The sequence below is a fragment of the Rutilus rutilus genome (genome assembly GCF_951802725.1).
Source record: "Rutilus rutilus genome assembly, chromosome: 2".
In the NCBI taxonomy this organism is placed as follows: Eukaryota; Metazoa; Chordata; class Actinopteri; order Cypriniformes; family Leuciscidae; genus Rutilus; species Rutilus rutilus.
Genome location: NC_140210.1, coordinates 28,394,214 through 28,421,861, shown reverse-complemented (window position 1 = coordinate 28,421,861; position 27,648 = coordinate 28,394,214). Strand labels below are relative to the sequence as shown.

At 41.6% G+C, this 27,648-nt stretch overlaps 1 protein-coding gene across 1 annotated transcript in view; it reads right to left on the bottom strand.

Annotated features, from left to right (window-relative positions):
• Positions 1-25,043, bottom strand: part of pudp (pseudouridine 5'-phosphatase) — a 43,065-nt gene extending 18,022 nt beyond the window's left edge. Inside the window, exons 1-3 of the mRNA XM_084396275.1 lie at positions 24,903-25,043; positions 24,317-24,535; positions 23,491-23,720 (exon numbers count right to left, since the gene is read on the bottom strand). Of these exons, the coding sequence (XP_084252401.1) occupies positions 23,491-23,720; positions 24,317-24,535; positions 24,903-24,957 (504 nt within the window). The 5' untranslated portion in view covers positions 24,958-25,043. The remainder of the gene's footprint in view (positions 1-23,490; positions 23,721-24,316; positions 24,536-24,902) is intronic.
• Positions 25,044-27,648: the final 2,605 nt, after the last annotated feature.

Sequence of the window (27,648 nt, the reverse complement as noted above, 5' to 3'; positions counted from 1 at the left end):
GGGATTAATTTTTGATCTGAGGTTCCCTTTGAAGAGCAGGAACCCACATATATTATTGAAAGTATTCTGGTGCAGGCTGATGAACAGTCTGCAATCACAGACAGACATCCCTGCTTGGAATATTTTTCTCATTGATACACAGACCTTTTCTCAGATGTCAGTGTTCTATAATAACATGAATCACGTTGGTTTGGTTCTGGTAACTTTTGTAACCTACTACGCCCTTGAGCTTTGATCACAGATATAATGCTTTAAATCAGCAGCATCTTTCAGAGGGTATTCACCTTTGCAAGCTTCCACGTGAGATGATAGCACAAAGTAATGATGCTAGTTATTTGAATTCCAATGTCTTTTCAGAGGTTTTAAAGGTTGAAAGATAATTCAAGAGCAACTCCTGAACCGCTGACCTCCTAAAACGACAGCTACATTATCACTAGCAACTGCCTTAACAAAGAGGTGCCATTCTGGCATTTCTTCTAGAGCTTTTTCACTTTGCCCCAAGGACATTTCATATAGTGTGAAAATACATGGCACATAATTAATCAGTTGTCTTTTAAATGCATAATAAAAAAAGTTAAATGGGTAGTTCATCCAAAAAATAAAATCCTGTCATGATTTACTCAGCCTCATTTCGCTCAAAACCTATGTGAGCTTGGCAGAATGTTCATGCTGCTCTTTCCTATATAGTTAAAATGAATGGTAACCAGGGGCTCCCAAGTTTCGTACACACACATACATATATGATTTATAGTGGGTTAGCTTTTTTGGTGTAGATAGAGTGTCTAGCTTTCGCCTGCCATGTTCCCCGACAAAATCTTGTGTAGCAGTTGTAGCAACACACGTTTTTTTCTTGTTTTTTTCACTTTATTATAGGTGGCAACCAGTGTTAAGGTGCAATACCACCGCCTACTATATTGGAGTGTGAACCAGTTACTGGAGCTTGATTATTTACAATATTATCTTTAGTATTAACATGATATCAATATTTATTAAATGTAACAGTGTACTGCGACACCTCAATGTATCTTTGACAAGAAAAACAAGAATGACAAAGTAATATTTACTGAACCAAATGTAAGCATTGCATTAATTTCCAGCACAGAGGCTATGCATATATTCATATGCATCTTTCGTGATCAACAGTTTAAAGAAAATGATACACATTTGGAATTACATGAGTGTGAATAAATTATGAATGATCTCTTTAAAGCAGGGCTATGCAGTTTCAGGAATTTCTTTCTCGCTTTTTGCTCGCAGGTTTCTCTATAGAGCTCCCCCTACAGCTTCGGAATAGATATTTGACAACACTGTCGAAAAACTCGTTGGCGACTCTCAAGATACCAGAGGCTATAGATCAACGACATCAAAGCAGATGGGACATTCTTTAAAACGTCTTCTTCATTCGGGTTTGAACAGCGTGAGGGAGCGCAATAATGACAGAATTTTTGCAGATTGTTTTGCCGTAAAGCAATTCGTTACATCGTGAGACCTGATATCACGCGATACTTCCCGCCGGCCCAAAGTTGCAAGGGTGGTTTTTCGGCTCACAGGCACTTATATATATATATATATATATATACACTGCTCAAAAAAATTAAAGGAACACTTAAACAACACAATGTAACTCCAAGTCAATCACACTTCTGTGAAATTAAACTGTCCACTTAGGAAGCAACACTGATTGACAATCAATTTCACATGCTGTTGTGCGAATGGAATAGACGACCGGTGGAAATTATAGGCAATTAGCAAGACACCCCCAATAAAGGAGTGGTTCTGCATGTGGTGACCACAGACCACTTCTCAGTTCCTATGCTTTCTGGCTGATGTTTTGGTCACTTTTGAATGCTGGCGGTGCTTTCACTCTAGTGGTAGCATGAGACGGAGTCTACAACCCACACAAGTGGCTCAGGTAGTGCAGCTCATCCAGAATGGCACATCAATGCGAGCTGTGGCAAGAAGGTTTGCTGTGTCTGTCAGCATAGTGTCCAGAGCATGGAGGCGCTACCAGGAGACAGGCCAGTACATCAGGAGACGTGGAGGAGGCCGTAGGAGGGCAACAACCCAGCAGCAGGACCGCTACCTCCGCCTTTGTGCAAGGAGGAGCAGGAGGAACACTGCCAGAGCCCTGCAAAATGACCTCCAGTAGGCCACAAATGTGCATGTGTCTGCTCAAACGGTCAGAAACAGACTCCATGAGGGTGGTATGAGGGCCCGACGTCCACAGGTGGGGGTTGTGCTTACAGCCCAATACCGTGCAGGACGTTTGGCATTTGCCAGAGAACACCAAGATTGGCAAATTCGCCACTGGCGCCCTGTGCTCTTCACAGATGAAAGCAGGCAGCAGAACGTTGTCCATGGCGTCTCCAGACTCTGTCACGTCTGTCACATGTGCTCAGTGTGAACCTGCTTTCATCTGTGTTGGGCTGTAAGCACAACCCCCACCTGTGGACGTCGGGCCCTCATACCACCCTCATGGAGTCTGTTTCTGACCGTTTGAGCAGACACATGCACATTTGTGGCCTACTGGAGGTCATTTTGCAGGGCTCTGGCAGTGTTCCTCCTGCTCCTCCTTGCACAAAGGCGGAGGTAGCGGTCCTGCTGCTGGGTTGTTGCCCTCCTACGGCTTCCTCCACGTCTCCTGATGTACTGGCCTGTCTCCTGGTAGCGCCTCCATGCTCTGGACACTATCCTGACAGACACAGCAAACCTTCTTGCCACAGCTCGCATTGATGTGCCATTCTGGATGAGCTGCACTACCTGAGCCACTTGTGTGGGTTGTAGACTCCATCTCATGCTACCACTAGAGTGAAAGCACCGCCAGCATTCAAAAGTGACCAAAACATCAGCCAGAAAGCATAGGAACTGAGAAGTGGTCTGTGGTCACCACATGCAGAACCACTCCTTTATTGGGGGTGTCTTGCTAATTGCCTATAATTTCCACCGGTCGTCTATTCCATTCGCACAACAGCATGTGAAATTGATTGTCAATCAGTGTTGCTTCCTAAGTGGACAGTTTGATTTCACAGAAGTGTGATTGACTTGGAGTTACATTGTGTTGTTTAAGTGTTCCCTTAATTTTTTTGAGCAGTGTATATATATATATATATATATATATATATATATATATATATATATATATATATATTTTTTTTTTTTTTTTCTGCAACCATTTAGAAAAGGATAAGAATGCATGGTGCATGATCATGAATGGCCACTCTCCTTCACTTTTTCTATGTCCTGTTCTCAGTCTCTTGGATCCTTTCTTATTCTGAATGCCCATCTTCTTCCAATGCTGTTTCATAGTTCCACTCCTCTCTTTATTTTATATACGCACACAAACAGACTGAAAGTTGGAGCTCACAGTTCACTTCAAGGCAGGCGTGTGATGCAGCATCATTTGTTATTCCCTTGATCACTCTGTAGATTCCCTCTCAGCAGCACTTTCATATCTTACCGGGAGAGATGACGGTTTTAAAGAGGTCATGAACTGCATTATTTTATTATTTTATAATGATTCCTGGAGTGCACTTATAATGTTAGTATGATTTTTTTTATCAAAAATTGTCATAATTTAGAAATAAAAGGCATTTTTCCTATCCTGATTTTAGCCCTCTGATTTAAACGCTCTGTTTGAAGGGGCGTGTCTGCTGTGAGACTCAGTGTAAACGCCCACTATTATGATTGGCTTACATCTTTGTTTATGAAATAGTTAAATATTGCATTTGGAACTCTGACGAAAACCTTTAGCATGTTTTTATTATTACAGCTCTCAAGGTTAACTAATCATGAAAAGTGTTGATTATTGCATTCTATTTAGATCTATAGCATAATATTTAGATTGTGGCATGAAAGGTTAGCCTAGAAATCTAGACGCACCCTAGCAGCAGCAAATGTAATTTGCAGCCAGGGTAGTCTAGCAACTCTCCGTTGACTTTTGAGCTGGAAAAAACAAACTCTAGTCAGGCCAATCACATCGTGTATAGAGTCGGTGGGCGGGCTTAACATAGTGACGACAGAGTTGTGACGGTTCCACGTGAATTACCTGAAAACAAAGAATTGCTGCTGCTGGCGAACAGCAGTCTTTCGAATTGGCTTTGGCAATATAGAAGGCACAACATAATTTTTTTAATTACAGTCTCTCTGCAAATCCAACGTCAGAAGGAAGGTTATGCAGCGACTGTGTTTTTAAACAACCTGGCACTGAACAACATTTTGTACTCGATCAACAAGTTGCTCGATCCAGTGTTAGCGCCACGAATGTTATTTACCTACTCCTTGTCATTTGCGAATAGGCACATTCCAGAACGAGTCGTTCTCTGGGCTTGGTTTTCTTAGCCCAGAGATAAAAAAATGTAATCAAATTTTTTTCCAAAGATGATTTCTCTCATTTTAGTTAATTTAGGTTTTTATCACGCTGATGCAAGTTTAAGTGTTGTTTTTCTTTTTTTTAAATAAGTTTGGTCTAAGTTAGTTATTTGATGGTATAAAAACGGGAATGTGACGTCAGGATTGACAGCTGTGATTGACATCTTCTCTAAACGAAGTAGTCACTGAGGCACCAACTGACTTTTTTGAGGATTTTCGGGAGGAGACTGGAGCTTTTCTACATGTCCATTACTGTTTATTTCACTGACACGATGAGTTGCTCTGCAGTAAACTTTGTATTAACCGTTTCTGCAAGAGTGTGGGCGGGACCTTGATATCGCAGGTCCACTTCATGCTCACTACTGCGCAGACTCGGGTCGGGTCCCGGGGCAGGGTGCCATATTAGGACTTTGGCGACTTCACTTTTCACCAATGGAAGAGAGTGAAGGGGCGTCATCCATCTTTTTTACAGTCTATGGACTAGGAGCACAATCCAAACATCAATAGCTCACAGAAAAAGCCTGCAAAACGTCTTGGTTACTAATGTAACCCTCGTTCCCTGAAGGAGGGAACGGGAGTCGTAACGTCGACGTGACGACGTAATTGGGATCCCTTGGAAAACGCCACGGTTGCTGCCACATCCAGCGCCCTACACAAGACTCTCAGACCCCTAATTGGCTGGGGCGGAAGATCTGCGTAGAGGGAGTTCAACTGCTGTTCCATTATATCCCACACAGAGGAACTCTTTGGATAACACTGGGAAAGCGTGCCTTTCCGGGGAAAGGACGCTGCGGAGCCGCATCCTGCCCGAAGGGAGGTAACGTGGAGAATACACATATGGACTGGCCGAAGGGGCAGTGCAACATATGGAATGTCACTGGGGTGGCTCCAGCCGGAAGGGGGAGGCTACAACGGACAGTGACGGCAGAGCAGACTCTGCCAAGGGAAAGACACGGGCTCACCGCAGGGAGCTGGTCGTGGAAGAATACGCATATGGGATCGCCGCAGGGATCACACATATGGAACCCAGCCTAGCACAAGTTACACAAGCATACGAGCACTAGGCCTGGCGTCGGACGCTCTGCAACGTCCGACTGCCGGAGGGACTCACAGGGTTCGCCAAGTGGGGAACTCGACTGGAGCAAAAAGCGCACGTATCCGTTCCGAGGAAGGGAGTGGCGCAGCAAGCCGACACTAGAGCGGGAACTTTGGTGTTACCGGCTAGTTGAAGCGAGCACACAGGAAGAAACCGGCTCATCACGTAGGCTATAAAACCTAGCGAATGTGTTAGGTGTCGCCCAGCCCGCAGCTCTACAGATGTGTGCCAGCATCCAGGAAGAAGCGACATTCCCTAGTGGAGTGGGCTTTCAACCCGGGCTTCGTAAGCCAAGGCGATGGCATCCACTATCCAGTGGGCCATCCTCTGCTTGGAAACATCCTTTCCCTTCTGCTGGCCTCCGTAACAGACGAAGAGCGGATCTGAGGTCTTGAGGCTTTGCGTTCTGTCCACATACAGACGCAGAGCACGAACGGGACAGAGAAAAGCCAGGGCTGGGTCTGCCTCCTCTGAAAGCAGCGCAGGTTCACTACCTGGTCCCGGAAGGGAGTGGTAGGAACCTTGGGCACGTATCCGAATTCTAGGCACGATTCGTCGACCGAAAACGCATGCAGGTCCCCTACCCTCTTGATAGAGGCCAATGCAACCAGGAGTACTGTCTTACAGGACAGGATTTTTAACTCAGCTGATTGCAGAGGCTCAAAGGGTGGTCTCTGAAGAGCCGAAAGGACCAGAGACAAATCCCAAGAGGGTATAGAGAGTGGGCGAGGAGGATTCAGTCTGCTCACTCGCCTCAGGAACCTGACGATCAGGTCGTGCTTTCCCAAAGACTTACCATCAACAGCATCGTGATGTACAGCAATAGCGGCAACATACACTTTAAGGGTGGAGGGAGACAGCCTTCGCTCCAGCCCTTCTTGCAGGAAGGAAAGCACGGCTCTGATCGAGCAAGATCGGGGGTTCTCCTCGTGAGAGGAGCACCAGTCAACGAACAGGTTCCAGGATGGTGTCAACTACCGCAGGGGGTAGGTCACCTATAACCTCCGCGTCCCGTCCAGGGACCAGACATGGAGTTTCCAGAGGTCTGGACGCGGGTGCCATAGGATGCCCCGTCTCTGAGAGAGCAGGTCCTCTCTCAGAGGGATGGGCCAAGGAGGGCTGTCGCGAGGAGCACTAGTTCCGGGAACCAGGTCCAGTTGGGCCAATACGGCGCAACTAGCAAGACCTGCTCCTCGTCCTCCCTGACTTTGCACAAGGTCTGTGCAAGAAGGCTCACTGGGGGAAACGCATACTTGCGTAGGCCCCGGGGCCAGCTGTGTGCCAGAGCATCCGTGCCGAGGGTGCCCTCGGTCAGGGAATAGAACAACTGGCAGTGAGACGTGTCCGGGGCGGCAAACAGATCTACCTGTGCGGTCCCGAAGTGCCTGAAAATCAGCTGGACCACATGGGGATGGAGCTCGTCGGCTGCACGGTTGAGCAGGCCCGGAATGTAACGGCACGAAGCGACCTCAGATGCTTCTTACTCCAGAGGAGGAGATGGCGGGCGAGTTGTGACATGCGGCGGGAGCGTAGACCACCTTGGCGATTGATGTACGCAACGGTCGCTGTGCTGTCCGTACGGACCAGTACATGCTTGCCTAGTAGCAGCGTTTTGAAGCGGTTCAGCGCAAGACATACTGCTAACAACGAGGCAGATGATGTGCCAATGCAGTTGAGGCCCCGTCCACAGACCTGAAGCTGCTTGCCCGTTGTACGTGGCCCCCCAGCTGAGCCACAGAGTGCCTGGACAGGGGAACACCTGCCCACAGGAACGAAGGGTCCGACCACAAGCTGAGAGTTTGGCGACAGTGCGGAGTCACTTGGACCCGGCACGAGGCGCTCTGCCACGCCTATCTCGGGACTCAATCGTGAACCCAGTGTTGGAGCAGCCTCATATGAAGCAATCAGAGCGGCGTAACCGCGGCTGCAGATGCCCCAGGAGCCTCTGAAAAAGTTTCAGTGGTGCCGCTGTTCTGTGTCTGAGCGTGCTCACGCAGTTCAACACTGACTGGACACGGGCCTCTGTGAGGCGCGCTGTCATGTTGATCGAGTCCAACTCCATACCGAGAAAAGAGATCCTCTGCCCGGGGGTGAGTTTGCTCTTTTCCCAGTTGACCCGAAGCCCTAGGTGGCTGAGGTGACTGAGCACCATGTCCCTGTGTTCGCACAACTGCTCTCTCGACTGGGCTAGAATAAGCCAGTCGTCGAGGTAGTTGAGGATGCGAACACCACGCTCGCACATGGGAGCAATGGCCGCCTCCGCGACTTTAGTGAAGACGCGGGGCGACAGGGCCAGCCCAAAGGGTAAGACCTTGTACTGATATGCACGTCCCTCGAACGCAAAGCGAAGAAACGGTCTGTGTCGAGGGAGAATCGAGACATGAAAGTACGCGTCCTTAAGGTCGATCGCTGCAAACCAATCTTGGGGACGGATGCATTTGAAAATGCGTTTCCTGCGTAAGCATCTTGAACGGTAGCCTGTGAAGGGACTGGTTCAGGACGCACAGGTCCAAGATTGGTCGTAACCCACCACCTTTCTTGGGTACAATGAAGTACGAGCTGTAGAAGCCGGTCTTCATATCGGCTGGAGGGACCGGCTCGATCGCGTCCTTCGCCAGAAGTATAGCCCATTCTGGATCTCTGCCCTGAGCACAGGGGCATTGTACGCCAGAACACGGGTGAACAGAATGCCCTTGAATGCAGGGGGGCGCCAGGCGAACTGAATCACATAGCCGAGTCTGATGGTACGGATGAGCCAGCGAGACGGGCTGGGAAGCGATAACCAGGCTCCCAGAGGCCGAGCAAGCGGGACCAACCCGCTTGGTTATAACCACAGACATACCCGGGGTGGGGCAGCGCGGCGGAATGCAGGGACCCGACTCGGCACAGAGCCCCGAAGTGGGGTCTGAGTGTCTGAGTGCGGCCGAGAACTGTTGGGCAAAGCTCCACCCTCGTTCATGTCCATGAGCGCCTGGTGGACCTGCAAGAGCGCCATGGCATGGAGGGCGGAAGCAGCCTGTCCACAGGCCTTGTAAGCCCTCGCCGTTAGACCGGACAAGAACTTACAGGCCTTGGACGGGAGGCGTGGATTACCCCGCCAAGAGGAGGGGGACGCCGGACACAGTTGCATCGCGACAGCCCGCTCCACTGGGGGGATATCCACATACCCCTTAGCTGCCCCGCCGTCGAGGGTGGCGAGGGGGGAGGAGCCACTAGAACGGCTTCGGGCACTATACGGTGCCTTCCACGTCCAAGAAAGCTCCTCATGCACCTCCGGAAAGAAAGGTACCGGGGCGGCACACTGAGAACCAGCACGGCCTGCCCCGAGAAACCAATCGTCCAACCGAGAAGGTTCGGGACGTGGTGGAGGGTTCCATGCAAGCCCAACCTTCTCGGCGGCCCGGGAAAGCATAGCCGCCCATTCTGGATCGGTCTTGGAGAACGCTAGGCGCCCCGAGGGGGGCAACGCAGCTGAGTCGTCATCTCCAGAGGACTGAAGCTCCCCCTCCGATGCTGCGATCAACATCTGATCGTCAGCTGGAGCCCCAAAGGAAACGGTTGGTCGTTCCGGAGAAGGACCAAGACGTTCACTAAGAGACTCCAATGGCAACAGCGCTTGTGAGGCGTGAGGGGCCCGCGGAGGCTGTCTCGACGGGGAAGCCCTCACGGTAATCCTTAGATCACCCTGGTCACGCACCGAAGTAGGTCTATTCTGCGGGGCAGAATAAACACTAGATCGGGACATAGGCGAGGGGACTGCACCTCCCTTGAGGTAAGCGAGTCTCGATCTAAGCGCTGAGATAGTCATATTCCCGCAATGGGAACATGAACTATCCACAAAAGCTGCCTCAGTGTGTTGAATGCCCAAACACGAGAGGCAACTACTGTGGCCACTGCTGGCGCCAGGGAACGACGGCATCCAGAAACGCACAAGCGGAATGACATCTTGAAAAAGACGCAGGGTCACTTTGTGTTGCTCTTTTAGTGAAAACATAAAAATAGAAACACTCACTCAATGTTGAGGCACCCAGGGGTAGCCGCGGTGTGAGTAACACACAGGGGAAACGCCCACCGATACCGACACACACACAAAACAGCAGTGCTGTGAAAACAGCAGTTGTGAGCTGCAATGCTCGCGGCCACCGCTGATCGCGCTGTCACACCAACACGAATGAGAGTCTTCTCGTTCTCAGTAAGCAGTCTGTAGGTTCAGAAGTCAAATGAAAGCTCGGCTCCGAAGTGAAAGACAATGTGTGCGTGCGCCCGCTTCCTGTTTATACCCGCGCTGCGGGGCGGAGGCGCGTGATGCGATTCACGCACGCCAACGTTCATTGGCTCATTCTGTAGACACTCGAAGTTGATAGGGCTCCCTGAAGTGATCCCAATTACGTCATCACGTCGACGTTACGTCGAACGTGAGCGACTGAAAGGGAACCAAGATTATCTCTGCGTTGTCTACACCAGAACATAAGCACCACTTCAAAGCATAGAGATGCTTCATAGAAGAGAACTTGGGATGGTCTCAGCAATATCAGATGAAAAGCCTGTCTTCATCAAAGTGCCCATTCAAGTTTCAGAGGTTCAGAGTCTCCAAATCCCTGGACAGGGGTGATATCACAAACCCCGAACCTGAGAGAGATGGTCTGCCATGGCCGAGATTATTCAGTGAGGTTTCTCCAGAAGAGAGACCAGATCCGAAAACCACAAGCGAGACCTTCCCCCCTCAAACTCTCCAACGAATAGCCAGAAGTAAGCTCACCGGTAGAAAGGCATACTGGCCTTAGACCACACCTGTGCCAAAGCATCTATTTCCAGAGGCACTGAGGGAGAAAGAGCAAATGAGAGGGGATACTGTGTCATCTCACTGTATGCAAACAAGTCAAGAAACAAGTTGACAACTCAAGGGTGCAACCTCCAGACCTCAGCCTGTGCCTCACAAGATGGTTCGCTTCATGATTCAAACTCCCTAGGAGATAAACTGCTTTTAGAGACAACATCCTGTTTAGTGACCTAACCAGAATGCGCCACTGTATACTGTGCATGGGGCGTGAACGTATCCCTCCTACGTGATTCAGATGTAAGACTACAGGTATATTGTCAGTCCTTACCACAACATGGCAGCCCTTACAGGTCTAGAGGTAATTCAAGTCTATAAAGTCTGCCATCAACTTATGTTTTAATGTATGTGCCACTGAAATGGTCTCATATGGAGCAGGCCCCGCAGAGACCCAGTAATCTGCAACAATACTTGGACCAGTCACCCTGCTCTGAAATGACCCAGAAAAGGAGACTTTTGCTTTGGCAATAACACACTTTTCTGCAGATTTATTTTCAGGAGTAACCTCTGAAGGTAATTGAGAACAAAGTCTTGATAAACCACTAGCTAAAATCAGCCAATCGGCAATGTAATTGTGAAAACGAACACTAAAATAGTGCTCTAAAGAATTTGAAGATATAAACTAAAATAAATGCATAAATAAAAAAAAGGTTACAAAATAATAACCAGTTAGACATCCCAATGGAGCCTTTAGGTTCATTGCTTATCAAGAACAGAAAGTTACATCAACATCAAAACTCTGTGCCAAAAAAAAAAAAAAAACTTCATATTGAGAATGTGTATCAAGATGTACCAGTCAAATATAATGAGAGCTCTGAAAAAAAACACTGGCCGGTATGGGAGTGTAGCACAAAAGTTGTACTCAAAAAGAACTACATTTAGTGATCTATCTACAAAGAGAATTTTTTTTTTTTTTAAATTAGGGATGCACGATGATATCGGCACAACATCGGTATCGGCCGATAAAAGCTTTAAATGACGATCATCGGCATCGGCCGATATGAATATTTCTGCCGATGAGCCTTGCCGATAGGGTGGCGTGTTTCCTATGTGCACGTGACGACCGTGAACATAGCATGAGTGCCAGCAACTTAAACTTCCAACATGTGGAGGCATTTCTAGCATGAGCGTCAGTTTGGTCTGAGATGTGCTGGGGACAGAGACGCATTCGCAAGTGCATTTTCAGAAGTGCTGGGTAGAATGCCGCAGTATTTTTTTTTCTCTTTCGTGCAGGTCATGTTTCGAAAGACGATGTCCTGTAGCTTACTTATGTAAACTCTCCAAGCTACTATGCTCTCCACAGAGCATAAAATATTCATTTTATTTTATTTTTCGTGTTCGCATTTATGAGGAAAAACAGTGACAGTTCTCGGTTACGGACGTGAGCGCTCTGAAAGCGGCACTGATAGAGACTGCTTTAAAACTTCCACAGAGACCTCAAACAGAAAGCACAAAGCCTTTCTAAGTGAATTTCGTTTTGTATTAATTGTATCTTAATTTTAAAAAATGTTTTATCAACCAATTGCCTGGATTTAGCCTAATAAATAATAAGTAAACCAGATAATAGATATCACGACACAGAGGCGCGCGCGTGAACTGGAGTTCGTCTCATAAATGAAACGAAACTCAGCATAGCTTACTTGCCTCACAGACCTGATAAATATATCTATTATCTACAGAACGTTTGAAATCATATTTTTTAAACATAACAATTCAAAACGAAAGAAAACTATGTAATCCGAAATGTGCATTTCTCCCTGGCGCGTTCACTGTGTCGGCTGCAAAGATAAAGTTGACTGACTCGCGAGCCTACTCCGAAGATCGCGAGTCAGTCAACTTCATCTTTGCAGCCGACACAGAAAACACTTGTTTATTAATAAACAATTAAAATGTCTCCTTGCTATATTTGACATATTCATAATCATTACTTTTGCGCTTCTCTGTGACAACTTTTAGTTGCTTTATTGGCAGCGCCACCCTTACATGTTACAGTACATGAACGGGTCACCACCGCATCATCACCGAAAACGGGAGCATTTGGTAGACCTGTTCAAGTAGGAGAAGATGTAATTTTTTTTATTTGAAATTTTTTTTCTATTTATTTTACTTCTAAGGACTGAAGTTTAAAGTCTGAACTTAAAAATAAATTGTGGCAATGGCATAAATAATTTACCTATTTTTCAGGGGTGAATGTCTGTCTACATTTGTAAAATTATACATTTATGGTAGAATCAAATGTTGTTTTGTTTGTCTTGTGTATTGCCTTATCTACAACACATGAGTGTAATACAGTAAAGGTAGTACAGGAGAGAGACTTGGATTTCTCTTCAGTAAAATTAAAGTGTAAATATATCAGGGGGAAAATGTGTATATATCGGTATCGGTATCGGCATCGGACAAAATTAGTTTGAAAATATCGGCATATCGAATATCGGCCAAAATGCATTATCGTGCATCCCTATTTTAAATAATTGTATGTTCAACTGAGACCAATATAGACGTAGACATTGTTAGTTTGTAAAATAACTGAATGATTTTGTTCACCAATAATGACCTTCTGTTATCATTTACTCATCTTCATGTTGTTTTAAACCTGTATCATTCTGGCAACTGCAAATTTCAAGCCTTAAAAAAAAAAAAAAAAACAGTTGTGTTGCATAGAAGAAAGTCATATATGGCATGACCTGATAATGACTATACATAATTTGTATTTTTGAGTGAACTGTCCTTTTAAGCTTGGAAGAATCTTGCGGATGCAACGCATTTTTGGAGAGGACCAAAAACAACAACAACAACAAAAAAGGTACTACAATGGCCTATAAAAACGGATCCCTATCCAATAGAGAAACTGTGATACTAAAATTATGGCTCGTTAAGCAAAAATAACACAAAAAAAATCTGAATGCTAGGAGTGTGAAGGGTTTAAAATAAATACATTTGATTCACAATTTTCCAGTTTGATTCAAAATTTCAAAATGATTCTATTTCTTGAGATACACTAACTAAAAAGTTGCTTTAGCAAAACATTCATACCATTCTTTTTTAATTTTACGAATGTAAAAAAAATAAAAAATAATAATAATAATAATAATAATAATAATAAATGAATAAAAATACCAAACTACTTCAGACTCTTTATTGCACCAAAATAGGCTGTATCTACATTTCCAGAATATGTAGGCTGAATCCAATTCAAACAATGCATGAGATTATAAAAACTTTATGGATAAAAAAATAATGCCATCCTGGAAAATATTAACTGGATTTAAAGTGTTTATTTGAGAAGACAGCAGTAATGAAAACTAGACCATGCTGTACTTCACTTATTTGAGTTCTGTCTCATGGGACCTCTACAATCAGTTGCACTGTAAACGTCAATGGCAGTAGAGCATTGGATCTGTATTTTAGCACCTTGTCTCTGGTGACCCTGATGGTGGACTGTGACGCTGAAATATGTTCAATGATGCTGTGGAAAAGCTAATCCATGAGTTGTTGTTTTTTTGTGTTTTTGTTTTGTTTTGTTTTTTATGCCAGGTAACATCACGACTGAAAACAAAATGAAAAAAGTGAGCTGTGGGCTAAAACACAGGGAATATTTTGGAGTGCTGGATAGGTTTCTCATGATACCAAATGAGTCAATACCATTACTCTATATAATACATTTATTCTTTATTAAAAGAAAGAAAGAAAGCACTTGCTTGATCATGTATTTTTCCATCTGTGGCTGACTTGGCCGGAGTTACTTAAAAGTAACCATATAACTGTTATTTACTTTAAATAATGGCTATTTTAAAGTCCCCCTGTGGTGAAAATCAATTTTTTTTATGTTATATGTCTATGTGGTGTTTTTAATATGCTTTAAGACAAACCATGTGCAAATTCATCAGTCAACACCATGTCAACAAAAAAGTCTCAAAAACGCGGATTGAAATCGCCGGTGTTTCTTACGTTACAAACTACCTTGTAACTAATCACGTCAACGTTCGCGCTTTAGCATATTATTTACTGCAAAGTAGGGGAGTCTTAAGAGAAGCCAGGTTATCCCGGTTTAATTTTCTGTTGATATGAAAAATCGTGTACATATTCTCACAAAATAGCGAATTACTATGTTTTTGCACAAACAAATGCCTTTCAACTTATGTTCTTCCGCCACATGGATTTGGGCAACCAAATAGAAAAGAGTGTGGCTGCTGCTGAGCCATCTCTTGGTCCTCCACCAGCCAAAAAAAACTTGCTCAAGTTCTGTGTGGGAGCATTTTACAGTCAGTGCTGCAGATAAAACCAAAGTGATATGTAATGTGTGCAAAAGTCAAATCAGCAGAGGCAGAGATATCAAACATCTGTCAACATCTGCTATGCATAATCACATGCACTTAAAGCATCCTCTCCTGGTACTGTCTGCCAACCCCCCCACAAGCACCAATCCCCCCACCAGCACCAAATCATCATCACAGCCATGTTCTGCCCCTGCAAGTCAGTTTCAATCACCTATATTAGCTGCATTTAATGCAAAACAGGCTTATCCACCCAACCACCCCACTGCAAAGCAAATAACAAACACAGTGGGAGAAATGATTTGCCTTGACCTGATGCCCTACTCAGTAGTGGAGAATAAAGGTTTCCGCAAGATTCTCAATGTGGTTGCACCTCGATACCAACTACCATCTCGTTGGCATTTCTCTCGCACAGTTATACCACAACTTTACCAAGATGCGAAAACAAAAGTAAAAGAAGCTCTCTCAAAAATTGAAGGGAAATTTGTGCACTGCACGTCTGACATCTGGACGAGCAAATTTTCCACGAATGCATATCTTTCTCTCACTGGCCACTGGATAGAATGCAAACAGAGTCCACAAGGAATAGATGAACATAAACGTGTGACAGCACTTCTCAAGATGGAGGTTCTTAATGAAGATCACACAGCAGCCAACATTCTACATCACCTCCAGGTCGTTGTGAAACAATGGCAAGATGATGTTGGAGCGAAATTTTCACAGATTTTGTCACAGATAATGCCACTAACATGGTTAAGGCAATGGCTGATGGTAACTATGTGCACATTAGGTGTATGGCTCACACCTTACACCTAGTGGTAACAGCTGCTCTAAAGGAGTGCCGGGGAGTGACCAATGTGATATTGATTGCTCGCAAGATCACTGGGTTTGTACACAGATCAAACAAAGCTGTGAACAAACTTCACAAAATCCAGTAAGAGCTTGGCCTTCCCAAGAACACTTTGGTGCATGATGTGTCAACCAGGTGGAATTCCACCTTCCATATCTCCAGTGGCTGTTGGAGCAGAGACGACCACTGACTACCATGAGTGCAAACATGGATCTGGGAGGTGTAATGTCACACCATCAATGGGAACTAGTGCAGGCCATTGTGAAAATACTACAACCATTTGAGGAGGCAACACGCACTGTGTGTGAGGATGTGGCTTCTCTGTCTTCTGTTATCCCTTGTGTGCAGGCTCTCAAGACTGCATTAACAAACTTAAAGGTGGATGCAGATGTGCAGGCTCTTCCAGAGGCACTTAAAATGGTGACCACATTGCAGTCTCAGTTGGCTCAGCGCTTCCAGGCTGTCTTTGATGACTCCTCGGGTCATTACTTTAAAGCCACCTATACTGGATCCCCGATTTAAGAGCTTGCCCATGTCACTACTTAGTACATCAGAGTTTGACAGGCTCAAGGCAGATGTGGCTGCAGAGGTGGATGCAGAACTCCAAGCGGATGATGTTTCTGGGGTACCTGAAGCTGCCAGTTCATCCTCAGTTGAGAGTGAGACCAGTGGGCAAAAAAGCCTCTTTTGGGGGGCAATGCACAATCTTGCTAAACCAAAAGCCAAATCTGCCTCATCTGGTGCTATGACCTCCCTCAAGATAGTTGAGAGCTACTTAGCTGAGGACAGCACTGAATCACTGACCTCAGATCCTGCAGTGACCTTCTGGTCAAAAATGATGCAGCCACAGCCAGCCCTGGCTCATGTGGCAATGAAATATCTCACCTGCCCCCCAACAAGTGTCTCCTCTGAGAGGATCTTTAGCACAGCAGGAGATATTGTGTCCCCACATCGCTCCAGACTGCTCCCCTCACATGTGGAGGAGCTTGTGTTCACAAAATACAACATGGAGAAATTTAACTGAGAGTATGTTGGCAGAAGATATCTTCTTCCAAGTGAAATATGGTTAAGTTATGGTTAACATAAAACATAAAAAAAAAACATAAATCTTTTTTTTTTTTTTTTTTTTACTTTGTGTCTGTTTTTTGGCAGACAGTTGACAATAGCAGGGCTGTATATTTTAGTTTATAAGAGTATTATATAGAATACAACTTTTGTTCTGCCAGATCTCCCAGTCAGGGGTTGATCAATTTTAGTTCTTGGAATTCTGTGCATTAGAAAGAAGTTCTTTCAGGAGAAGAACAGTTCTTTGAAGTATTATTTGTTTTTATTCTGTCTGTTCAGCGTCCTCCAACAAGGACGGGTGGTGGCGGGATTCATAATGTTCACTATGGTATTTTATTAGTTGTTGGTTTAACCATGGATGAGGTAATGGCTGTTATGTTATTTTTCTATGTTCATTGCTGGATTTATGGAAAAACATCAACCAATATTGCATATTCATAATTATTATAATGGATATAATTAAAGAATACTTACACTATAACGTAAATTAGAAGTGTAACGCAAAAAACAAACTGAATTTTTACGCCTATTTTGAATTTTACTCAAATACAAATACAGATACAAATACTTTCCCCCCCTCAACAAATACAAATACACATACAAATACCGTCTGCTTTGCACACCCCTAACAGGCAAGTGATAAGACTGTAATACCTAATAGTGTTACAATAATAAAAACAGCCCTGACTCCTAAGCTCGATTAAGCTTTATTCTATCCAAAAATAAATCATCACATTACTGTAATTATATTATTATTGTTAATATTATTGAAAGATATGAAAGATTATGAAAGAGAACAGAATATTTAAACAATGCTTAGAGAGCATTTGTGTGTGATTTGAGTTGGACAGAAATCTGAAAACTTAAAGAGAATGACCTGTTTAGTTGGCTCAAAGTTCATTAAAACAACCATTTCAAAAGCTGAAGTGATTTTCTTTTTTTATATTATAGTTAGAAAATGTATTGTATAACTCAGTGTTTTAACTAATTGAAAAAGCTGAATAATCGTTCCAAACTTACTGATTAGTCGGCGAAATAATTGACGATTAGTCGATTAATCGCTCCAATAATCGTTAGATTAATCGATTAATCAAAATAATCGTTTGTTGCAGCCCTACTGGGCGGTGTATCGAGCTGTATGATATATCGATATATTTTTTTAAAACGATATGGAATGAGGCAATACCGTTTATATCGATACAGTAGTTTGATACGAGCACATCTGAAAAATAGCCGAGGACGCAGTGTGAGCTGCTGCAGTGAAAGTACATAGTACAATTTGTCCTATACATGACACAAGCTTATATTAAGGGCTTCAAAATAACCGGTAAGATAATTAACAAGTTTAAAGCAGCTTGCCCAGTCAGATGTTTAGACAGATTATTGTTGCTGACTGACAGATAAATACTTGCGCTGTTGAATGCGTTTGAGATGTGGTGCTTCCTCAGTGCTTCACTTACATTTCACAGGTATATTCTCCATCTGTAAATGTTAGAGAGTCAAACAAATATGTCCATTTCACTGTCAGGGAGAGGACGAGCCTTCTGCAAGCGAATCTCCGCTAAAAATTAAAGCTTCCGTGAATGAGCGCCGCATGCGCGCCAAAAAGACGGAGCACAATAGAATAGTAGCGCAATAATTCTGACTAAAATATACATATTGCTAAAATATTTGTTGTTGGAGACAATAAATGTGCCATATGTGGAATTGTAAACGTACAAATATTTTATGAAAGATTACCCCATTTATAATGGGGTAATCAAATGCAGGCTAATATAATTAGTTTGTGCTTTTGTTTTTATTTTCATTTTTTAGTTTAGCCTTTAGTCAATTTAAAAACAAAAGCATTATTTTTGTTTTTAGATTGTAATGTTACAATGTTAGAATGTAATGTGATTTTAACCACCTTTTTGCACATAATATATTGCATAGCCTACATTACATTCATTATTTGTTTCCATATCCTTCAATATCAACATTGTTTGTATGATATCATTGGGCAGGATTTTTTAAATAAATACAGATTTTCTTTATCCAAACAGAAAAACCTAGAAAGTACCGAGATATATATATTGTATATCGCCATTTAACCAAAAAATACAGAGATATGATTTTTTGGCCATATCGCCCAGCCCTATAACCGAGTACGTTTTTCATCAATGCATCAACAACAAATTAATCATTATACCCCTAACAATGGTATGTGAAGCTGGTACACACTCTAAATCAGTACTTTCCAAACTCACATCCACCTGGGTGTCCATCTCAAATAGCCAGGGCAGGGCACAATAGAAAATTCATGAATTGTGAACAAATTATATCTGGAAAACCATGGAAAAGCAGCATGACAATGGTAAAACAATGTTGTAGCTATGTATTTTTCGATACATGTATTTTTTAAAGTTATTCAATAAAGAATCCAAACCAAACAACAAAAAGCCTTGAACCAAACCAACCAGATCCACAAGAAAAATAAACAAAACCAAAAAAAGTTTTTGATAACAATTACTTTTGATGTTTATGTTATTGCCCCTTCACTTTCTGTAGTGTTTAATATTTTGTGAGGATTGGTGGTTGGGGTGGTGAAGTGATATGAGAATTGAGACTCATATTAAAGCTGTTTAAATGGCTGAATAATTGCCAAATTTTGTATAAAAAAATTGTCATTTTGTGTTTTTATAAAAAATATCACAGAGAAAAACATATACTGAATGCTTCAGCAGCATACATAAACAGGCAGATTTTGAGCTCAGGTCCTCATTCACTCTCTTATCAAGGGCTTTATAGTGCAGGAGGAAGTTGATCCAAGAACAAAAATAAAACTAAAAAACTCCTTCCTGAAGGGGCAAATATCAGTCCCTCAAGGACAAAAGAAACAAGTCAATTAATAGTCCTGTATCTTCATCCTGGCACCTTTCAATGCTTGTTTGTACCATTTTAAAGGGAGGGATTTCATGGCAGAATAAAATGAAACATGCATCTAGTTAATCCCCATTTGTGGTTTATTATTTCCTAGACTTTGTCAGCAAGCGTCATGTGAGGTAAATAAAGAACAAAAATGAGCAGCTTGCCACAAACAGACAAGCGGCTTTAAACTGTTCATTATACAGATTTCCGAATGAATTAATGACACTATCATTTGCATTTTAATACTACCATCTACAAGGCATGTAAGATATAGAGAACTCAAACATTCGGTTTCGCAGTTCACAAATTCCCAGCACTTTGGTATACACTCACCTAAAGGATTATTAGGAACACCATACTAATACTGTGTTTGACCCCCTTTCGCCTTCAGAACTGCCTTAATTCTACGTGGCATTGATTCAACAAGGTGCTGAAAGCATTCTTTAGAAATGTTGGCCCATATTGATAGGATAGCATCTTGCAGTTGATGGAGATTTGTGGGATGCACATCCAGGGCACGAAGCTCCCGTTCCACCACATCCCAAAGATGCTCTATTGGGTTGAGATCTGGTGACTGTGGGGGCCATTTTAGTACAGTGAACTCATTGTCATGTTCAAGAAACCAATTTGAAATGATTCGAGCTTTGTGACATGTTGCATTATCCTGCTGGAAGTAGCCATCAGAGGATGGGTACATGGTGGTCATAAAGGGATGGACATGGTCAGAAACAATGCTCAGGTAGGCCGTGGCATTTAAACGATGCCCAATTGGCACTAAGGGGCCTAAAGTGTGCCAAGAAAACATCCTCCACACCATTACACCACCACCACCAGCCTGCACAGTGGTAACAAGGCATGATGGATCCATGTTCTCATTCTGTTTACGCCAAATTCTGACTCTACCATCTGAATGTCTCAACAGAAATCGAGACTCATCAGACCAGGCAACATTTTTCCAGTCTTCAACTGTCCAATTTTGGTGAGCTCGTGCAAATTGTAGCCTCTTTTTCCTATTTGTAGTGGAGATGAGTGGTACCCGGTGGGGTCTTCTGCTGTTGTAGCCCATCCGCCTCAAGGTTGTGCGTGTTGTGGCTTCACAAATGCTTTGCTGCATACCTCGGTTGTAACGAGTGGTTATTTCAGTCAAAGTTGCTCTTCTATCAGCTTGAATCAGTCGGCCCATTCTCCTCTGACCTCTAGCATCAACAAGGCATTTTCACCCACAGGACTGCCGCATACTGGATGTTTTTCCCTTTTCACACCATTCTTTGTAAACCCTAGAAATGGTTGTGCGTGAAAATCCCAGTAACTGAGCAGATTGTGAAATACTCAGACCGGCCCGTCTGGCACCAACAACCATGCCACGCTCAAAATTGCTTAAATCACCTTTCTTTCCCATTCTGACATTCAGTTTGGAGTTCAGGAGATTGTCTTGACCAGGACCACACCCCTAAATGCATTGAAGCAACTGCCATGTGATTGGTTGATTAGATAATTGCATTAATTAGAAATTGAACAGGTGTTCCTAATAATCCTTTAGGTGAGTGTACATGTCGGACTGAACGATTAATCGAAAAGTAATCGAAAACGAAATGCAGAACCTCTAACTGATGTAATTGTTCCATGTCAGTTATTTCCTTTTTTTTTTTGTATATAAATACTTTCCCCTTAAAAACATACTACTGCGTATTCATGTGACTCCATCATGTGACAGGTCAGCGGCATGGAAGCAATATGGAGGAGAACTCAAACACAGAGTCATCTCACAGTAGCTCGCACATCAAGTGCAGTTTGCAGGCACACGGATAGATTAAGGAGTAGTTATCTTTGTTTATATAATCTGGATGCTCTGTATTGCTAGGGTAATTGCATGTTTTCAACAGGTAGCCTAACTGTACAGGTAATCACCATTCTTATGCGCTGCTACACACATACAGACAAGCAAGCGAGCCCTGAAGCCAGATCACTTTCGCTTGCGTCCACACTAAAGTTTGTCAGTTGTATGTGTTTTGAGGCTTGCCAGTTTGAACATTCAAGCGATTTAGACCATTGGATGTGTATTATTATATTGAACTAGTGTGGCAAACGCACATTCATACAGACAGTAGCTCACACATCACGTGAAGATCATGCACAGAGAAACATTCAGAAGTGCAGAAACTCATTGTCAACGCTGTCATGTAATTGAACTCTCTGTAAAGCTGCTTTGAAACAATCTGTATTGTAAAAAACACTATATGTGACTTGACTAATTTATCACTAAAGTAGCTTAGAAACTCAACAATTAAAGTACTGGTATATATTTTTCTACTTTTGAAGTAACTACAACCCACAGCTTCACAATTAATAGAGAGATGGTATGACTAATTCAAACAGGCAATCGCTCTCTCATTAGGCCTAATGCATTCAAATAAATGTACTGTACTGTGCTAATTTATCTGTATCTGAGCAGAAATCAAGAAATGTTATGACCCATAGACAAAATAACTGCTGAAAATGAGCTGTTCTGTCGGGGCAATAGCACTGTGGGCAGTGCTATGACATTTGCAGTTGCTCTGCACAAGGTGACCTGAGTTCGAGGCCCAGTTCAAGGTTTCAGGTTTTTGCAAGCCAACATCAAAGTTTGTTTCCTTCAATTATTTTAAAATCACAAAGATAAGTAATGCACTCTTTCATTAGAAAGAATATCCCACCTTTAATAGCTGTGCATATTTACAGTACAAACCTTGTCAATGAACTATGAGGGCAAAAAAAAAGAAAGAAAAAAAAAAAACAGCAAAAAACAAAACAAAATAATTGTTCATTAATCGTAATCGAGGTAAAATGTTCACTTACTAAAAATGTTGCTTTTAGGTCATATGTGCATGTCTGACCAAGAAAATAAAAAAATGGAGGTTCAATGGTTTGCTTATTCTCTCATCTCACAGTTGGGTTTAAACTTTAAAATCTTAAATTAAAAAAGGACAAATTAAAAGATGAAGGAAGGATCATTATCCATTTATTTTAAACAACTGAAATTCTAAACAGAGGAAATAAGTTTACCTTTGTTTAAAATACACAGCACACACACCGCTTGGGGCAATGTCAAACAAAGGCCAACAAATTTGACTAGTTTACTAATTCATTATAAATATATTATATTATGTGTATATTTACTTGCCCCCTAATGTGATTGGTCAAGTGGTAATATTAATTTGGCTTGATACATTTTAAAGGATTCTTTGATGATTATACATTTCAAAAGAACAGCATTTATTTGAAAGAGAAATCTTTTGTTGCATCATAAATGTCTTTAGTGTCACTTTTAAACAATTTTAATGTGTCCTTGCTTAATAAAGGTATTCATTTCTTTCAAAAAGAAAATCTTACTGACCCCAAACTTTTGAACAGTAATGCATAATATCTGTTTCAAATAATGTAACTGTTTCATCAAAGAAAAGGGGTCAAGGGGTTAGCATCATAAAATAGGCTAATAAATGAATGAACCTTATCGATTGCGGTCTAAGTCTAAGTTAGTGACATGGCCTACTTACGCTGAACAGTTTCTCTGGCAAATGAAGATGCCTGTGACTCAGGCTGATAAATGGGTTTGACGAATTGGACAGTCTGGCTTGTGGTGGTCGCCCACTATAATTTGCATTCAGGTTGACTTTGAAAATGAAAATGAAAATGAAAACTGTGAAATAAAATAAAAACTAAACATTACATTTTAATTTGAATTGTGTCACTATTATTGCACGAGAATTAATACAAATCTTTGTAAAAACTGTATTTGCAGTTTATTTTTCATGTTTGCCTTTTCATTTTAATATTGGCAGAAAATGTGTTCTATAGTTGGGAAGCCTGAGCCTTTAATTACGCATATCATCATACTTCAGAATGCCAGCAAACTGTTTAGGTATGCTCTTCATGTACAAATCCACTCTTGCTAAGGAATTACCTTTTCAATAGCCGCTACTGTTTGTACTTGATTATATACTGTCAAAAAGAGGTGACAGCCAACAAACAAGAATAGAATAGAATAGAATAGAATAGAATAGAATAGAATAGAATAGAATAGAATAGAATAGTGTCAGTGTAGTTTCACCCCTACCTGTTCAGGGTTGGCAGGGGGAGAGAATCTCTTGGCACACACCACAAAAATGTCAGGGTGTGGCTTGCCATTTTTTACTTCAGGATCATCTCCAAGGACAATGTGACTGAAGAGGCTGAAGAACTCTTTATGACGGCTAGTCTTCATCTCAAAGGTCAGACCTGCTGAGCTCGTGCCAACAGCAATAGGAATGCCATGCTTGTGTAGATGACTGACAATCTTTGCTACACCTGAAAAACATCAGAAAATTGTCACTTATGGCGTGTTTACACTTGGCAGGAGTGGTTAGATAAGAACAAACTGTGGTTGCTCTGATTTGTGTATTTATTTTAACTTTATTTGTTGTTGTTGTTTTTTGCTGTTGTTGTTGTTGTTGTTGTTTTTTTAAAGTTCAATAAAAACACAGTTGCTCTGTTGGTGTGGTTCATTTGAATAAGTGTGAAAGCTGCCATCCGAACCCTGATTCGCACCAAACAACAAACTCTGGTGCGGTTCGACTGACATATGAACGCAAAACAGACCAAAGGCATCTTTGGTAAGTTCCGTCACACAATACATCATAAAAGCTGTTTTTTGTTTTGTATCTTTAGGTTCGGTATTAAAAATGACAGTGTGAACCAGGACTAAGTATATCATTTTCTTTTTTTTTGGTCCGGACCAAAAAAGGAGCCAAGAGAATCGAACTACAAGTATGAACACACCCCAAAATTAAATAACCAAGCCGTGTGACCTGACCTCTAAAATATGCTCTAAAATAGATGATGCATCTCTCTGTCACCTTTTGTTTCAAAATCATCTTCCAGTTCCAATCTTGCATAAAAATTACCTGGCAACAGAGAGGCTGTGGGGAATAATCGCTCCTGAATTTTTCTAGTCTCCTCCAAGAGCTCTTCAGGGGTTATGGGGAGTTCAATTTTGTCTCTTATGATCCTGGCAGCCTCCAAAGCCTTTTGCCCCATCACAGAGGACTTCACTTCCCATGTATACTGCTTATTGAACCTGTCACAGATCTCCTGGTATGACACAGAGTACAACCTCTCTGTATCTGCAAGAGATATACAAATAAAAACATGCAATAGTACAGAGCAAGTTGATGGAACGGTACAAAAGGGCAATAAATTATTGACTTGTCTTATTATAATGAAGAAACTGATGAGTATTACTAGGCTATCCTTTGCTTCAGAGTGGTAATGTGCCAAATCAAATGTGTAATTCGACTATTATAAATGTGCAACTGACATTAAAAGGGACATTTTGATTGCATAAATATATAAAAAAAAAAATCGTTTAAACTATTAGAAACATACTCGATGAATACGTAAGCCTACTGTCTTTCTGATTTTGTTGAATGCAAACAAAAAGACAAGCGCTGATTTAGTTAAAACAATCGTTTTTTTACGATTCTCACCCACCTAATAATAATCCGTCCATATCAAAAAGCACGTGTGTTATTGGTTTATAAGACATGTTTTAATCTATACGTTTGCTCTACTGTGTAGACACTGACACACGAAACTTCATTGACCCAGGAGAGACACAGACACGAAAACTGCTGGACAATCGAAGTTACACAAAAAAAAAAAAAAAAAAAAAAAAAAACACATCACCTCAAAATTCAGAAGAACTTCAGATCAAATCTTACTCGGTATATTTGAAAGTCAAATGTATGTGTTTTGATAAAAAAAAAAATATATATATATTTATATATTGTCCCGTTCTCTTTATAAGATCCACTTTCGAGTAAAAAAAAACTCAGGGCAACATTTTAACGCGCCATTCTTGTTGCAAAGGTTTATGGGAAATGTAGTTTTTCAAAGCGCACATGGACGCGCTTACATAGAATTGTCTTTAGAGAGAAAAAAAATACAAAATGTATATTAAAAGTAAAAAAAAACAACAATGCACATTATATTATTATTATTTATTTATTTATTTATTTGAAACCGATGTTGTATTTATGATATCACTATTTTCAGAATAATGAGTAGGCTATTAGGACATAAAAATGTATGGCTTCCTTGATATTTTAAGAAGGGGTTCCCTCACAAGGGGATCATCTTATTTGAATCCATGGCATTAAAATTCTTTATATGTATTATTACTTTCTTTATACAAATGTTCTCCTCAAATAAAAAGCAAATAAACAAGGAAAAAATAAACACATAGGGTGATATCAGCTAAATTGGGCCACTTTTTGGTAAATCGTTTGGGACAATAATACAATACCATATATGCCTTTTCTATGTGTTTTTATGATTAATAATAACTGTTTTTGATAATTTTGTGTTGAAATTATGTAATAAAATATAATTATTTAGGCCCTACAGTTCTTGAAACATCAGCTGTGCCAACTTTTTTTGCATGAGCAGTTTCAGGTAAAATGGGCCAGTCTAACTGCAAAGGGAAATAGTAATTTATCATCAGTTTTAATTTTAAAACATAATTGCTTATACAGCCACATAACATTTAAACTGCATTAAACAAACATATTCATATGTGCCATTAAAAAAAAAACCTTTTGGGTGCAAACCCACATATTCAAATGTGCAATTAAAAAGAAGTGTGAAGTAGCCTACCTGTGACAATACAACAGCTGGTCACATTAACTAATTTGAATTACAATTTTATAATCAGTAGGTCATATATTGTTTATTCCTACGTGATTTGTATAGTGATTTGGCAGTTTTTCTTTTTATGCAACCTTGAGCAAAGTGTAAGGCTGGGAATTAACATCATTAAATAATAATGGCTTAATATCTCCAGCTATAACAACTACTACTAGGCATACTTGTCAATTAGATGTTTGTTCCCTAGTTCTTTTTCCGGTATTGTTTATGGTTTTACATGGTTGTGTTCTCCTGAGTTTCTCTCTGGATTTATTATTAAAGAATGTTTATTTCTCTGAATCTCCGGGCGTCATGTGCATAATTGCAACCAAACGTGATAGATGCTCTTTTTATATGACAGGAAAGTTAACAGTTAACCAGAACAGAAACAGTTGCGGGATAAATCAGAAACTAATGACCAAAGAACAAAGGTAAACCGGGAGCAAACACAATAAAAACTAAACAGACACATTAGAGGAAACTTGAAATGCCGGCAATAGAAACCAGGGAGGTGATGACAGTGGGAGGAGCCAGAGAGGAGAGGAATGCAGAAGGAGCCAGGCAGGGACCAAGATCACAGCCAAGACAAAGGCCCACAGCGGAGTTGAAGGAAGAAGCTATAATGAAGGTTTAACCAGGGGGACGACAGACGGCGGTGGAGACCAGGGTGGAGCTGAAGAGCCGATGAGACCATGATTAAAAAAGAAAAGAAAAGAAAAGAAAAGAAAAGAAAAGAAAACTAATCTAAAATGTCATTGTCATTAATCAAATAATAAAATCTGTGCAATATTAATCTAATTTGTGCAAAAGGTCAATCTCCTTGCTTCTATTGAAGCAAACAGGATGCTTTTTAGAAAATCAAGCTCAGATTTAAAGGACAGTTTACAGTCAAGTTTAGGCTTACAACCAGGGTTAGTTGCTTCTACATCAGTGCTATACACCTATCATTTCCCTCTGATTTTAGGGATAACTTATGCTACGTTTATAGGTTAGGATATAATTTCCAGACAGGAATGTTGTTCCAGGATCAACAAAATATGTTTTATATATATATATATATATATATATATATGTTGTATATAATATAACTCAGCAAAATCAGGATTCTTATAGTGAACATGCCTTTTCCCCTAACATTTGTTTCCACTTTAATTATAAAAATAAAGAAAGAATTTCCTTAGTGTTCGATTCCCCTTTTGCAGCACACTCTTCAAGCTGGCATGGACTCCTCATGTTTGTGCAAAACCTGATTATGATTGAAATGTTGTTCCAGGATCAACAAAGATGCACTTGGTGAAATCAGGTTCTGCATTTTTAGACATATTTAAATGCCTAGTTGTATTTCGCCCTGGTTTTTGCTCTTGCTAAAATCCACACACAGCATCATTGAGGGTCAGCACAGAAGCAGACACCTAGATACACACACCAGGCCTGCACTCCATCCACATTTCACAAGGTAATTGGAAGCGCAATGTAAAGTGAGATAGCTTCGTTAGGAGCAGAGACATGTTTGGGGAGTGGGGTTTCCTCCAGCATGGGGCAGCTAATGAGG